Source organism: Fistularia commersonii, chromosome 26 (genome assembly GCF_037954325.1).
Source record: "Fistularia commersonii isolate RoL2024-O1a breed Wild chromosome 26, RoL_Fcom_v1.0, whole genome shotgun sequence".
NCBI classification, from domain to species: Eukaryota; Metazoa; Chordata; class Actinopteri; order Syngnathiformes; family Fistulariidae; genus Fistularia; species Fistularia commersonii.
Genome location: NC_141309.1, coordinates 2,795,042 through 2,808,978, shown reverse-complemented (window position 1 = coordinate 2,808,978; position 13,937 = coordinate 2,795,042). Strand labels below are relative to the sequence as shown.

General features: G+C 47.5%; 1 protein-coding gene across 1 annotated transcript in view; it reads right to left on the bottom strand.

Annotated features, from left to right (window-relative positions):
- ptch1 (patched 1) overlaps positions 1 to 13,937 on the bottom strand; it is a 65,085-nt gene that overhangs the window by 38,245 nt on the left and 12,903 nt on the right. The window contains exons 3-5 of the mRNA XM_086173718.1: positions 4,129 to 4,318; positions 2,961 to 3,027; positions 2,716 to 2,807 (exon numbers count right to left, since the gene is read on the bottom strand). Of these exons, the coding sequence (XP_086029844.1) occupies positions 2,716 to 2,807; positions 2,961 to 3,027; positions 4,129 to 4,318 (349 nt within the window). The remainder of the gene's footprint in view (positions 1 to 2,715; positions 2,808 to 2,960; positions 3,028 to 4,128; positions 4,319 to 13,937) is intronic.

The following is a 13,937-nucleotide window of genomic DNA, read 5'->3' as shown; positions in this document are numbered from 1 at the left end:
GAAGGTCAGAGAAGCCAGACTGAGATGGTTGGGTCATGTACAGAGGAGGGATAGAGGATATATTGGTAGACGGATGCTGGAGTTGGAGCTGCCAGGCAGGAGATCTCGAGGAAGACCAAAGAGAAGATTCATGGACGTAGTGAGAGAGGATATGAAGGTAGTTGGTGTGAGGGAGGAGGATGCAGAGAACAGGGTTAGATGGAGAAAGTTGACTCGCTGTGGCGACCCCTGAAGGGAAAAGCCGAAAGAAGAAGAAGAAGAAGAAGAAGAAGAAGAAGTTCTGCACAGGTTTGACGAATTGCATTTCCAGCGGAGGAACATCGTTTCTCCTCTGCGGCGGCGGCGGCGGTGGAGAATTCTCCCTCCGTCCGTCCGGTCCCTGTCTCTCTCTCTCTGCCTCACACATTCCAATCTCCCTCTCTAAATCTCTCTCTCGGTGTCATTCAGACGACATTGTATGTGCTTAACCAGGCTTAAGGTATTATTCCCGGCCTCCCAACCAGAACATAGTAAAAAAAAAAAAAAAAAAAAAAAGTTATTTACCATTGGAGACCAAAGGCCAACACACACACACACACACACGCGACAACAAATCAGGCTCATATATTTCCAAAACACACGCATGTGCACGTATGTGCATGTACCCAGAGGTAAAGGTCCGCTGAGTATTACTGTAGCAGCAGGCCATTAGCAACAGAAAGGCCAGACAATGGTGTGAGGCCCAGGGCTGGAGAGGAACCATCGCCAGCGATACGCATGCCAGCAACCACTACAATAGAGCCTTCAGAGGGGACGAATTCAGGACACACACACACACACACACGCAAACACACTCTTCTGTCTGTTGGGTCGCGTTCATGGGAAGCCTTTAATAAAAGGGGTGAAAACTAAAAAGAATCAGAAATGCTGATCTTCTCGGGTTGTTTTTCACGAACGTTCGGCATTTTATTGACCAACGCACCCGACAAATGTTGTTGTCGCAGTTGTTGTCGACGAGAAGGTCTCACCAGGTTCAGACTACATCCTGGATTTTGATCTTCTTGGGTTGTTTTCACGAACGTTCGAGGATTTTGTTGACCAACGCACCCGACAAGCCGTTGTTGGCGCAGTTGTTGTTGTCGCCTTCACGCAAACCGACGAGAAGGTCTCACCGGGTTCAGACTACATCCTGGATTTTGATCTTCTCGGGTTGTTTTTCACGAACGTTCGAGGATTTTATTGACCAACGCACCCAACAAATGTTGTCGCAGTTGTTGTCGACAAGAAGGTCTCACCGGGTTCAGACTACATCCTGGATTTTGATCTTCTCGGGTTGTTTTTCACGAACGTTCGGCATTTTATTGACCAACGCACCCAACAAATGTTGTCGCAGTTGTTGTCGACAAGAAGGTCTCACCAGGTTCAGACTACATCCTGGATTTTGATCTTCTTGGGTTGTTTTCACGAACGTTCGAGGATTTTATTGACTTTATTGACTTTAATTGATTTTAGCGCCTTCACGCAATAACCGACGAGAAGGTCTCACCGGGTTCAGACTACATCCTGGATTTTGATCTTCTCGGGTTGTTTTTCACGAACGTTCGAGGCTTTTATTGACTTTATTGACTTTAATTGATTTTAGCGCCTTCACGCAAACCGACGAGAAGGTCTCACCGGGTTCAGACTACATCCTGGATTTTGATCTTCTCGGGTTGTTTTTCACGAACGTTCGAGGCTTTTATTGACTTTATTGACTTTAATTGATTTTAGCGCCTTCACGCAAACCGACGAGAAGGTCTCACCGGGTTCAGACTACATCCTGGATTTTGATCTTCTCGGGTTGTTTTTCACGAACGTTCGAGGATTTTATTGACCAACGCACCCAACAAATGTTGTCGCAGTTGTTGTCGACAAGAAGGTCTCACCAGGTTCAGACTACATCCTGGATTTTGATCTTCTTGGGTTGTTTTCACAAACGTTCGAGGATTTTATTGACTTTATTGACTTTAATTGATTTTAGCGCCTTCACGCAAACCGACGAGAAGGTCTCACCGGGTTCAGACTACATCCTGGATTTTGATCTTCTCGGGTTGTTTTTCACGAACGTTCGAGGATTTTATTGACCAACGCACCCAACAAATGTTGTCGCAGTTGTTGTCGACAAGAAGGTCTCACCGGGTTCAGACTACATCCTGGATTTTGATCCTCTCAGGTTGTTTTTCACAAACGTTCGGCATTTTATTAACCAACGCACCCGACAACATGTTGTTGTCGCAGTTGTTGTCGACAAGAAGTCTCACCGGGTTCAGACTACATCCTGGATTTTGATTTCTCGGGTTGTTATTCCAAGAACATTCGAGGATTTTGTTGATCGACGCACCCGACAAGCCGTTGTCCCAGTTGCTGTCACTCTACATCCAGGATTTTGCGCATAAGTGCCAAACAAACTCAGCCCAAGTGCGTATTTCTATCTGACGCGATTCAACATTCGTGCATCCGAACGCAACGCGGGTTTGGAGAAACTCCATCGCGGAGGTGTCGTGTCCTGCTACCATAGCGACCGTGAAGACGGTTATGGTCACCCAATGAGAGGAGGACAAGGAAACGAGGGCCCGACGGGGAGGAGGAGGTCCCTCAGGTCCGAAAGCGGCATCTCAGTTGTTACGCAATGGGATGTGTGAACATGTCACAGTTCAAGTTGAGATTCCGTGTGGCGAAAAAATGCGGCGTACTTACGAAAGATAGACGGTTCCAGCCTGGAGCTTGGCTCCCTCCCAGAAACAGTCCAAAGGGGTGATGATGAGGCAGGGATGCAGCTGTTCGATGAACTAATTAGACAGACGCACACACACACACACACACACACACACACACACACACACACAGGGGGGAGATCGGCTCAGACCAGGAAGTAGCTGAAGCAAAACAGGAACAAGAACTGGTAAGTGATGCTAGCTGCGCGCGAGCTGCGCCGTCCTTACCTGGTCAAAATGCGTTTCCGTGACAAATTCTCCTGATTTGTAGCATAAGTGTTCTAATTTCCAATGTCTGAAAAGGACAAGAGCGTCAGCACGGCTTTATCATGAAGGGTTATCATCATCTGCTCAAACTTTGTCGCTGGTTTCAACACTAAAATCTTCTACTTCTCCTTTGGGCTTTTCCCTTCAGGGGTCTCCATAGCTAATCAACCTTCTCCATCTAACCTTGTCCTCACTCACTACGTCCGTCAATCTTCTCTTTGGTCTTCTCTTTGGACATCTAACATGTGCTGTTCCTCTGATGAACTCATTCCTGACCCTTTCCATCCTGGTCACTCCTAAAGAGAACCTCAAGATCTTCATCTCGGCAACCTCCAGCTCTGCCTCCTGTCTTTGGGTCATTGTAACGGTTTGTAGAGCAAACATCGTGGCTACTCTCACCCCGGTCTTGTCCACCTTTCTTTTCATTCTGGCTGATAGTCTTCTATCTCTTCGTACCCCTGATACTTTTCTCCACCCATTCCAACCTGCTTGGACCCGTCTCTTTACCTCTTTTCCACGCTCTCCGTTGCTCTGGACTGTTGACCCCAAGTACCTGAAATCCTCCAACTACTTGATCTCCACTCCCTGTAACCTCACCTTCCACCCGGGTTCCCCTCATTCACACACATAAACTCTGTCTTGCTGCGACTGACCCTCATTCCTCTCCTTTCCAGAGCATACCTCCACCTCTCTAGATGTTCCTCAACCTGTTCCCTGCTCTCACTGCAGATCACAATATCATTTGCAAACATCATGGTCCATGGAGATTCCTGTCCAACCTGATCCGTCAGCCTGTCCATCACCACTGCAAACAAGAAGGGGCTCAGAGCTGATCCCTGATGGAGTCCCACCTCCACCTTGAACTTCTCTGCTACCCCTACAGCACACCGTACCACTGTCTCACAGCGAGCATACATGTCCTGCACCAGCCGAACATACTTCTCTGCCAGACCAGATTTCCTCATACAATGCCAGAGCTGCTCTCCTGGCACCCTGTCAAGTGCTTTATCTAGGTCTACAAAAACACATGGAACATGCCTAGATCACGAGCTTTTCGAAGCGCCGCACATGTGCTAACCCGTAGATCTGCGTAAAGGTGGAGACCAGCAGACGGACAATAGTGGATTACCTGCTGTAAAGGTAAACATGGACTCTGCTGGCTCGGATGGCTGACTCCAGGTGCTGCAACAGTGCCTCCACTGTGAGAACGTTGGCTCCCTCCTCCCGCGGCGTCTGGATCATCAGCTGAGGGTTGAACATGGCCTCTTCGCCGATCTTCTGACGCGTGTACCTCAGTTCCTGGTTGACACGTCCGCCAGCTGGAAAGAGAGCGGCGGTTGTGTTTAAGCATTTCGGTGCGACGCGTCCAACACACACACACACACACACACACACACACACACACACACAGGACTGAAAGAGACGGAGGTCTCCTCCTCGTCTTTGCCTTGACTGAATGTCAAGAAATTTTACATTTCTGAAAACAGCTGCGACGGGCAAACTTGCTCCAAAATTCCAACACAAGGGATCTGACGTATTTTCGAACATCCGTTCATTTCTGGAGTGCGGGAAGAACCTGGAGAACACCGAGGAACTCCATGTAGAAACCAGGAGAACGTGGAGATTTCTCCCTGGCTGTGAGGTGGAAGCGCTAAAATGTTCACTTGTTTTTGAAAGCTCGTGAATTCGCTAAAATCAGCTGATTTGCCAAAAAAATCCCCAAAACACTGGTTTTCCTCCAGACTGACTTTATGTCCAGAACATCCACGGACTCCTTCCAGATCTTCTCCGTTCTCCTCACCTCCAAAGAAAACCACCACATCTCTCACTTCCGTCTTCTCAACCTTTTCCTTTCACAAAAATAAAGTTCTTCATTTGCACGACGACCTCAAAAGAGGAGCTCGTGAACGTCGGTCGGACGTTGATCTTCTCCAAGCCGAGATCCGTCCATCCAGCTTTGCGTTCATTGTTTACGAATCACCCAAAAAACCACCACGTCGTCTCGCCGCATCCGTCGCGTTTCGGCCAATCTCCGGCTTCCCTGGTCGCGACGTGATCAACGCTCGCGTCTTCTCCGATCTGGTCGCATTTCAAAGTAGCGTCCTTTCAACAAATCCCCACTTCACCAAAACAGCTCAGCGTTTCGACTCAAATCTGCTAACAAGTCGGCGTTGCCAGGCCACGTGGAGCGCATATGTGTGAGCGTGTCTGTGTTTGATAAAGGGAAAGTGGCTCGGTTCCAGGCTTCGCTCCTAGCATCGCGGTGGGACTAAGCCCTGTGCGTGCCTTCTGAGCTCTCCGCTAGCCCGAGCTACAAAAGCGGCCTTTCAGGTCCCTTTCAGCCGCCATCGAAACGCGCGATCGTGCGAACGCGGTCTCGGGCGCGCGGGTCGGTAGGTGAAATCTTTGAAAACTCCCTTCGATTTCCAGGGGATTTGATTCGAGCCCCCTTGCGCGCCTGTGCCGCGGGACCACCCGGCAAGACCAATGGGGCGGGCGTTGGGTGGGGGGACGTGTCTCGGGGCATTAAGGAAAACACACTTGATTTCTTTTTTTCTGGACCCAAACGCCGTTCCCCATCTGATCCCCCGTCTGGAGGCGTGTTTATAATACTCGTCATTGATAGCAGGCCTCGGCTAAGCGGAGCGACACGCTCTCCGCTGCGAGGAACGGCAACAACGGTTACGTTACACCGGGCCTCCCCTTCAAAACAGCATGGAACTGATTTAGACCGCTGACAGGCCGACTTGTCTGTTTGGCCCCCGAGCATCGTTCTTTTTTTTTTTTTTTTTTTCTCAATCGTCGCGTCGGGTGCGTTTCGATCGGAAGAATGCGTTTCGCGCCACCCGGAGGAACCCGGAGCTGGCGGCGAGCGGCGAGCAACGGGACAAGTCGAAGGAATGTACTCTCTCTCTACAGGAAACAGCACATTACGGCCTCGGGCTTAGAGAATTCCACACTTCACGAGGTTACAGCATTTCGGGGTCAGCACTCACACAGCCTCGGGGTGAAATTAACACCCCAGCTGGACCAGGGAAAATGTGTGTGTGTGTGTGTGTGTGTGTGTGTGTGTGCGTAAACACTCGCGTTTGCGCGAGCATGCGCGTGTGAAAATATGCGTACACACAGCTGTGTTTCTTCAGTGACACATATTCCGCGTATTGCTTCTTCAAGGAAAACCGGTTGACCCCGGTGTCTTGCGAGAGCTCGACGGTGGCCCGTCGCCGCGGCGACCCGAAGCCACCGGATTTCGTACGGCCTGGTGGGAATATCGTGCGGGCCGTGAGCGGTGGCGCGGCGGTTCGCGCTTCCGACAGGAACTTTTCTCCACGCTCTTCCATGTTCTCCGTGTCCGAGGGATCCGGGTTCTCCGGGTTCCTCCCACAGAGGTTCACTGGAGACCCTAAATTGACCAGATGTGTGAAATAAGCGAGTGAAATGTGAAAAATTGCATGTCTCTATATGACGTATAAATGAGTGAATATTTGCATGTCTCTATGTGACATCTGAATGAATGAGTGAATGGTTGTGTCTGAATAATTGCATATATCTACAAGACATGAATAAGTGAGTATTTGCGCGTTTCTATAAGACGCCGTGCGTACGTCAGCAAACGGTTGCACGTGTTTTACGACATGAATTACAGGATGACAGATCGTAAATCTCTGCAAGACATGAATGAGCGGGTGAATATTTGCATGTCTCTATACGGGACTGTCTCTGAAAATTAGCATATTGGGATAGTTCTTTATCTTCTGTAATGCAATTAAAAAAACAAAAATGTCATACATTCTGGATTCATTGCATATCAACTGAAATATTGCAAGCCTTTAATCATTTTAATATTGCTGATCATGGCTTGCATCTTAAGAAAACTCAAAAATCCTATCTCAAAATATTAGAATATCATGAAAAAGTAACTTTTGTTATTATTTTGATATTGCTGATGATGGCTTACATCTTAAGAAAACTCAAAAATCCTATCTCAAAATATTAGAATATCATAAAAATTTGAATTTTTTTTAAATTGCATTACAGATGATAAAGAACTTTATCGCAATATTCTTATTTTTTGAGACAGTCCTGTATGAAGCTTGGATGAGCGAGTGAATAACCGCATATTTCTCTATGACGTGAACGAGAGGGTGGAAAATTCTGTCACTAGACATGAATGAGCGGGTGAATTATTGCATATTTCTCTTTATGACGTGTGAATGAGAGGATGAATTGTTGCATGTCTTATGACAGGGTGAAAGAACGTATGTCTCTACAAGACGGATGAATGAGCGAGTGAATGAATGAATACATGATTGCAAATTTCTCTCTGATGCGTGAATGAGCGAGTGAATATTTACATTTCTCTATATGAAGTCTGAATGAGTGAGTGAACGTTTGTAACTTTATTAATCCCGCAGGAAATTGTTGTGCCAGAGTTTCAAGTAAAACATAACAATAATAAATAATAGTAGGAAGGAGGGAGAATAAGAAATACAAATAAAACCATAAAGTGTCAAAGTCCAGACTATAAAGTGTCTTAAGGTCTTAAAAAGTACAAAGATTTGAATATTCCCTTCGACTGAGGGAAGAGGAATTAAAAAGTCCGATAGCCTCAGGCAGGAAAGACCTCCTGTGTCGTTCAGTGGAGCTCCAATCATACGTGGATGATAGTGAATATTTGCACGTTTCTCTATGACGTGCGAATGAAAGGGTGAATTGCGGTGCGTCCACGTGGACCTGCGACGCGACGTGAGTCGAACCCGCCTCTCGTCCAATGACAGCTTGGATCGCCTCCAATGAATGAATGAATGAATGAATGAACGCCAGCTCTCCACCGAACCGCTCTCCTCACGTGTCTTCACGAGCTCCCGAGCCGCGATGTGGAAATAAGAGAGGGAGGCGTCTTCCCTTAAATCAGGAGTTCCTCTCATTTTCCCTCCCAGGCCAGACCAGAATGTTTGGGGGAGAAGAGGCGTGATGAGAGGGTGGGGGGGGGTTATGTGTGTCACTGTATTGGAACCCTCGGCGTGGGCATTCAGAGTGTTGCATAACATTAACCCCTCGTCCCCCTTCTCCTAAGAGCGGGTTGGTGGGGACGCGGGGGGAGAAAGTGGGTTTCTAAGGAACTGACATCACCGCCTCGCTCCTTTCAGTCCCAAACCCCCCCACCTCCTCTTTATACTCTCGTTTTCTCTCCCTCTTTGCTCCATTCAGCGCTCGCCCCCCCCCCCCGATTGGCCAGATCATGATGGCAATCAGCCCAGCCCCTCTGTCAGAGCCAGCCCAACCCCCCCAACCCCCCTCCACACACACACACACACACACACACACATACACATCCCCCTCGGTTCCCGTCTCCGACTTTCACTCCTTTTTCCACGCGGCGCCCAACAGAAGGACCCCCGGCGCCCCGTGCACATCCTACATGCTCGACGGCGGGAGCGTCCCGCGCTCACGTAAACCCCCCCCCCGCCCGCGCGCACACACACACGCAACTCAGCAAGCGGGAAATACACACAGCGCACGTGCAAAGTTGCGCGCGCGCGAAAGGTCACCTTCAAAAAGCGTCCGTCTGAGAGGAGGCGGTTGACTTTTGTTGCAAGGTGTGCACGCTGCGTGCGTGCGTGCGTGAGGATGAGCGAGTGTGTGTGCGCACGCACGATGCACGTGTGTGTGTGTGAGTGTGTGTGTGTGCGCACACAGAAAGGATTAGCTGGATTAAGGCCCCTCTCAGCGGGGACCCCCTGCGGTGAGGAGGAAGCCCCCCAAAACCAGGTCATCTCTCTGCCATCGTGTCGACAGAGACCTCCCATAACTCCGGGGAGAAAACACTAAAAAAAAAAAAAAAAAAAAAAAAAAAAAGTGTTCGAAAATAAAACACACGCGGGTTCTCCGTGGAACGCCATCCCGCTGATTATTCCCGACGTTGCAGAACAATGGGGGCATTCTGCGGCGACGCTCGCCACGAGCAACCTGCTGCTTATTTACGGGCAGAGACTACACGGCAATAAAGGAAAACAATCATCCAGTTTTAAAATACCCCCGTTTCCACGCACGCTTGGTTCACATCCTAAAACTTAATGACCCGTGCCGAGACTCGGGCTTATATAACTGAAAAATACATACTAATAAATTGGCGGGTTATATGTTGCATATGCCGTTAAACAACATGTAACAGCCAAACACACGGATGTTACGGTTTTAATAGAGAACAGAAGATGAGCCTCTCCCTTTGGAAAGGGTTGCTGGTTCGATTCCCGGTCGACAGATTGCGAATTAAGTCAATGAACGATTAAATATCCACTGATAAAGATATCGTTTGTGTTTTATCTGATAATACAGGGAAATCCAAACTGGAGGTCAGCGAGCCGATTGGACAAAACTTGGATTATTCTTAAAGCCGGCCGGCAGAGCGGGCGTCCCTCCGACCGGAAGGTCGACGGTTCGATTCCCGGCGCCTTCGTCAAGATCCCGAACCCCGCCGTTAGCCATGCTAGCTCCGAGCGCATGCAGGAACGGGTGAATTTTAGGCTGCTAATGCTAATGAGACGCCTCAAAAAAAAAAAAAGGGAAGCCCGCACACTGTAATGAACTTCATGTAAAACATCCGTCTTCCGCCGACAACAAAATTCCAGGCGGCGTTTCTGATCGATTAAAAATAAAGAGCGGTGTCGGACGCGTTATTAATGTTTATTTGTTGTCACGGATCCATCATGGCTCCCGCTGATGTGTTTTTACGGAAAGGTCGACGCCGCCTCCCGTCCCGTCCCATCACCCACACAGCTGCCGTCACCAATCACCCACTTTGATCGCGTAGAAGGAACCACCTGTTCCTCCAGCGGCCGCCTGCGCGTCTGCGCGCCACCATCTGCCGTCACCCTGTCTGGAACCTCCTCCGTCTTTGCCCTAAATACCTTTCGATGCAAGTCTATCTCATATTGACCACTTTATTTGCCGAATGCAGGTTCAGGCCTGAACTTTTAGCCGCTCTGAGAACCTGCCGTTACTTGGTGCGTTGGGACGGCAGAGGAACCAGGGACCTCCGTTCCTTCAAACTCCTGCACCCAGGAAGGGTCTTTTTTAAAGAAACACCCTTTACCGGGTACTTTTTACTACTTATTTGTGAAAACTACTCACCGGGCAGCTGTGTTCTTGCAGGAAAATGGACGGAAGGAGCGGGAAATGGAGCGACCGAGCTTTTGTGGCCACAGAGGGGTTTCCAAGCCTTGCAGGGGGACATCAACATTTTGGGCAGAAAAAGTGCGGAGTAAGCTAACGGCAGGGGTCTTCAGTGCAGGGAGAAGATAAAAACACTTCATTCTGCCTGATGGTCCCTTACTGTCTATGAGAATGCAAAACTAAAAGGCTCCCCTGGAGGAGGAGGAGGAAGAGGAGGAGGAGGAGGAGGAGGCTACTTTCTGGAAGCAAATTGGAGCTGGACAGCTCTGAGAACTTCCCTGTCCAGAAGCATCTTCTGACTTGAAACGAGCAGAGGGGAACCCGACCACTGCACTCACAGGAAACGACCGCTACTTTTTGCCTCTGTTAGTCCCAGCAGTCATGATAATAAAAAAAAAAAGATTTAAAAATACTATTCTTATCATTATTATCCATCCATCCGTCCATCTTCTGTCGCTTATCCTGCAATCTGGTCTGCATATGGAGCCTTGTTACTATTATTATTATTAGTAGTAGTATTATTAATATAACATTATTTATTATGATTTATTATTGTTATTATTATTATATTAGTTCATATTTTATTATTATTATTATTATTATCATTATTATCATTATTAGTAGTAGTAGTAGTATATTCATCGATATTATTATTATCATAATCAATATTAATATTATTATTAATAATATTATTATATAATATATCATTATGTAAAAAATATCAGTCACTGTGTCCCATCACTTGAGTTCATCTATAACACAACATCCTCAGAGATCCATCCGACCATCTACTCCAACTGTTGCCATCAAGAAGGCGATTTAGGACAATTGAGGCAAAAACAAACGGATTGAAAAACAGTTTTTATCCCGGAAAGGTCATTGCACTAAATTCTGCACGACCCTGAATACAGAAAAGTGCAATAAACCCTTTTTTTCAGTTTTCATTGTTTTGCTTCTTTACTTTTTTCATTCTATATATTTAACTATTTATTCTCCTAATTGTTATTTATATTTTTTCTGTCTTATATCTCTAACCCAGGGATGCTGCTATCATTATAATATTTTCCTGCGTTTTAAGCCTGTTTTCTTTTTTATTCCACTGACCCTGAGAGGTTTTATCTCTAGTCTTGAATTAAACGGCGGCGTGCAAAAGCCACGGGAGTGTTGAACGCAGGCTCTGCGGTGCAGGTGTGCACGCAGCCGCAAATACGCCATGAAAAGCCTCACTGAAAGCCAAAACCCCGTCTGACCCGCGGCGTACCGCCTCTCCCTCCCGGGAAGAAAAGGTAAAGGCGGGGAAAATGGAGGCAAAGCCGCGAAACTGTACGGCTTTGCGCCGTGAGGTGTAGTTGTACCGCAGCGCACCCCTGAGCACCCCGACCCCTGACATGAATGTGACACCCCAGCTGCCAACCCCTACCCCACCCCACACCCAAAAAAAAAAAAAAAAAAAAAAAACAGCATTACCATATGTATGGCTCCCCTCACCCCTGATTATGCTAATCACCTGTCCGGCCCCTGCAGACCCGAAAATGGGTGTATTTAGCAGTCGGCTAGCTCCCAATGCAGCTTCCCCTGGGCCCTGAGGTGTACATTCACACACTCCTCAATGGGCAGATTCTTCCACGTTGCTGCCTTCATTCAGCACCCCCACGCCAAAGGATTCTCACAGAATGAGAAAGAGGAGCAGGAGAAGGAAAATGCTGACAGAGAATTATCAAGCTTGAGCAACTGGAAGGGGTGCTATCGGGAAAAAAAAAACAAAAAACGGTTAAGATGTTAGCTTCTGCGAGAAGGTTGGACGGAGAACGGTGAGCCGTCCAGGGTGAACCCAGCCTCTCTCGCACCCCTGAGTGCAGAATAGGCGCTGTATGCAAAGAATAAATGAAAATGATGAAATATGTGCCGTATTTTCTGGACTATTGAGCGCGCCTGAGTATAAGCCGCACCTGCCAAAAATGAATAAAAAATATGTGTACCTATATTTGCCACGCTAATAATCCGCAGGTGTCCACATTTTAACATGACATATTCACAAATTTTTAAAAAATTATTCAAAATGTCTGATGAAAAATAATAATGATAAATTATAAATAATTACAATTTCCGTAATTTCCGGACTATTGAGCGCTCCTCAATATAAGCCGCACCGGCTAGCCGATCGCTATCTCGGGGTTCCTCCTGCGCACTAAAAGTGTCAAAGTCGTCTTCTTCGGTGTCGGAGTTGAACGAACTCAGAATTTCCCAGATATTTCATCGGTCCGATGTGACGAGGATAAATGTTTTAGCGGTGTGAAGCTCGTTAGCGCCCCCCACCCAAAGTCCATATATTAGCCGCATTGTTGTTTGCGTGAAAAAAGTCGTGGCTTATCGTCCGGAAATTACGGTATATTATATCATAATTTATAGCTATAAATAATGATAAATAAATTAATAATAAATAAGACAAGGAAAAGCCCATCTATCCGTTCATTTTCTATCCCCGCTTCGTCCTGAATTCAGAATTGACCGGCTTCTGAATTTCCCGGTCATTTCATTGGTGCGACGTGATGAGGCTCAATGTTTTGGCGGCGGGAAGATGAACTCGTTAGCCCCTAAAAATTCACAAATTAGCCGCAGCATTCAAAGCGTGAGGAAAAAGTAGCGGCTTATATCCAGGAAATTACGGTAATTGTTACATGTATGACTGAGACATGGAATTTATCTATAAGGTCATTTTACCGCCAAGTCAAATAAGGGACATTAAAAATCATTACAACCGCAAATCCATAAAGTCTAGCTCGATAAATCTCTCTCCGTATCTCCGAAGGGTTCCTGTCAAATCCGAGCCAGGTGAGCCCCTGAACACCCCCCGCTGCATTTAATGCCCCGAGACTGGCTCACAGCCCGGCCAGAAAAGACCGTGACATGAGCGGCCAATCTCAAGCAGCCATCTCGCTGTCATTTCCTGGAAAGATAGCCCCGTGATTCCAGGTATCGTGGAATCACACATTCCAAAGTACGGCGAAGAAAAACACGGACCGGATCCCCGGAGGTGTGAACGCAGGAAACAACTTTACTTTCTCCTGTAGTTTTTTTTCCAATAAAACCAGATGGTTCGGGTACCTCGGAGCAAGAAGGTGCCCGGTTGGATTCCCACAGGTGGGAGGTTCACTGGAGACCCTAAACCAGGTGTGCGCAATACGTCGGTCGCTATCTACAGGTCGAACGTGAAGGTAGTGTGTGTAGATCGCATGGCGTTAAAACGTGGAAAATTTGAAATTTGTCCCTTGACTGACAGTCGGTCCGTCCAATCGGACCTTCTCTGACACGGGCGTCACTGCGCAAGTGCACATAACGGCGCGTTCTAGCAAGCTAGCGAGTTAGCCTCTGATTTATGTCTTCTAAACTTATGGGTATAAAAATGAGCGAGGGAGCTGGACCGAGTAAAACGTAGAAAATTTGTCCCTTGACTGACCGTCGGTCCGTCCAATCGGACCTTTTCTGACATTGGCATCACTGCGCAAGTGCACATAACGGCGCGTTCTAGCAAGCTAGCGAGTTAGCCTCTGATTTATGTCTTCTAAACTTATGGGTATAAAAATGAGCGAGGGAGCTGGACCGAGTAAAACGTAGAAAATTTGTCCCTTGACTGACCGTCGGTCCGTCCAATCGGACCTTTTCTGATATTGGCATCACTGCGCAAGTGCACATAACGGCGCGTTCTCGCAAGCTAGCGAGTTAGCCTCCGATTTATGTCTTCTAAACTTATGGGTATAAAAA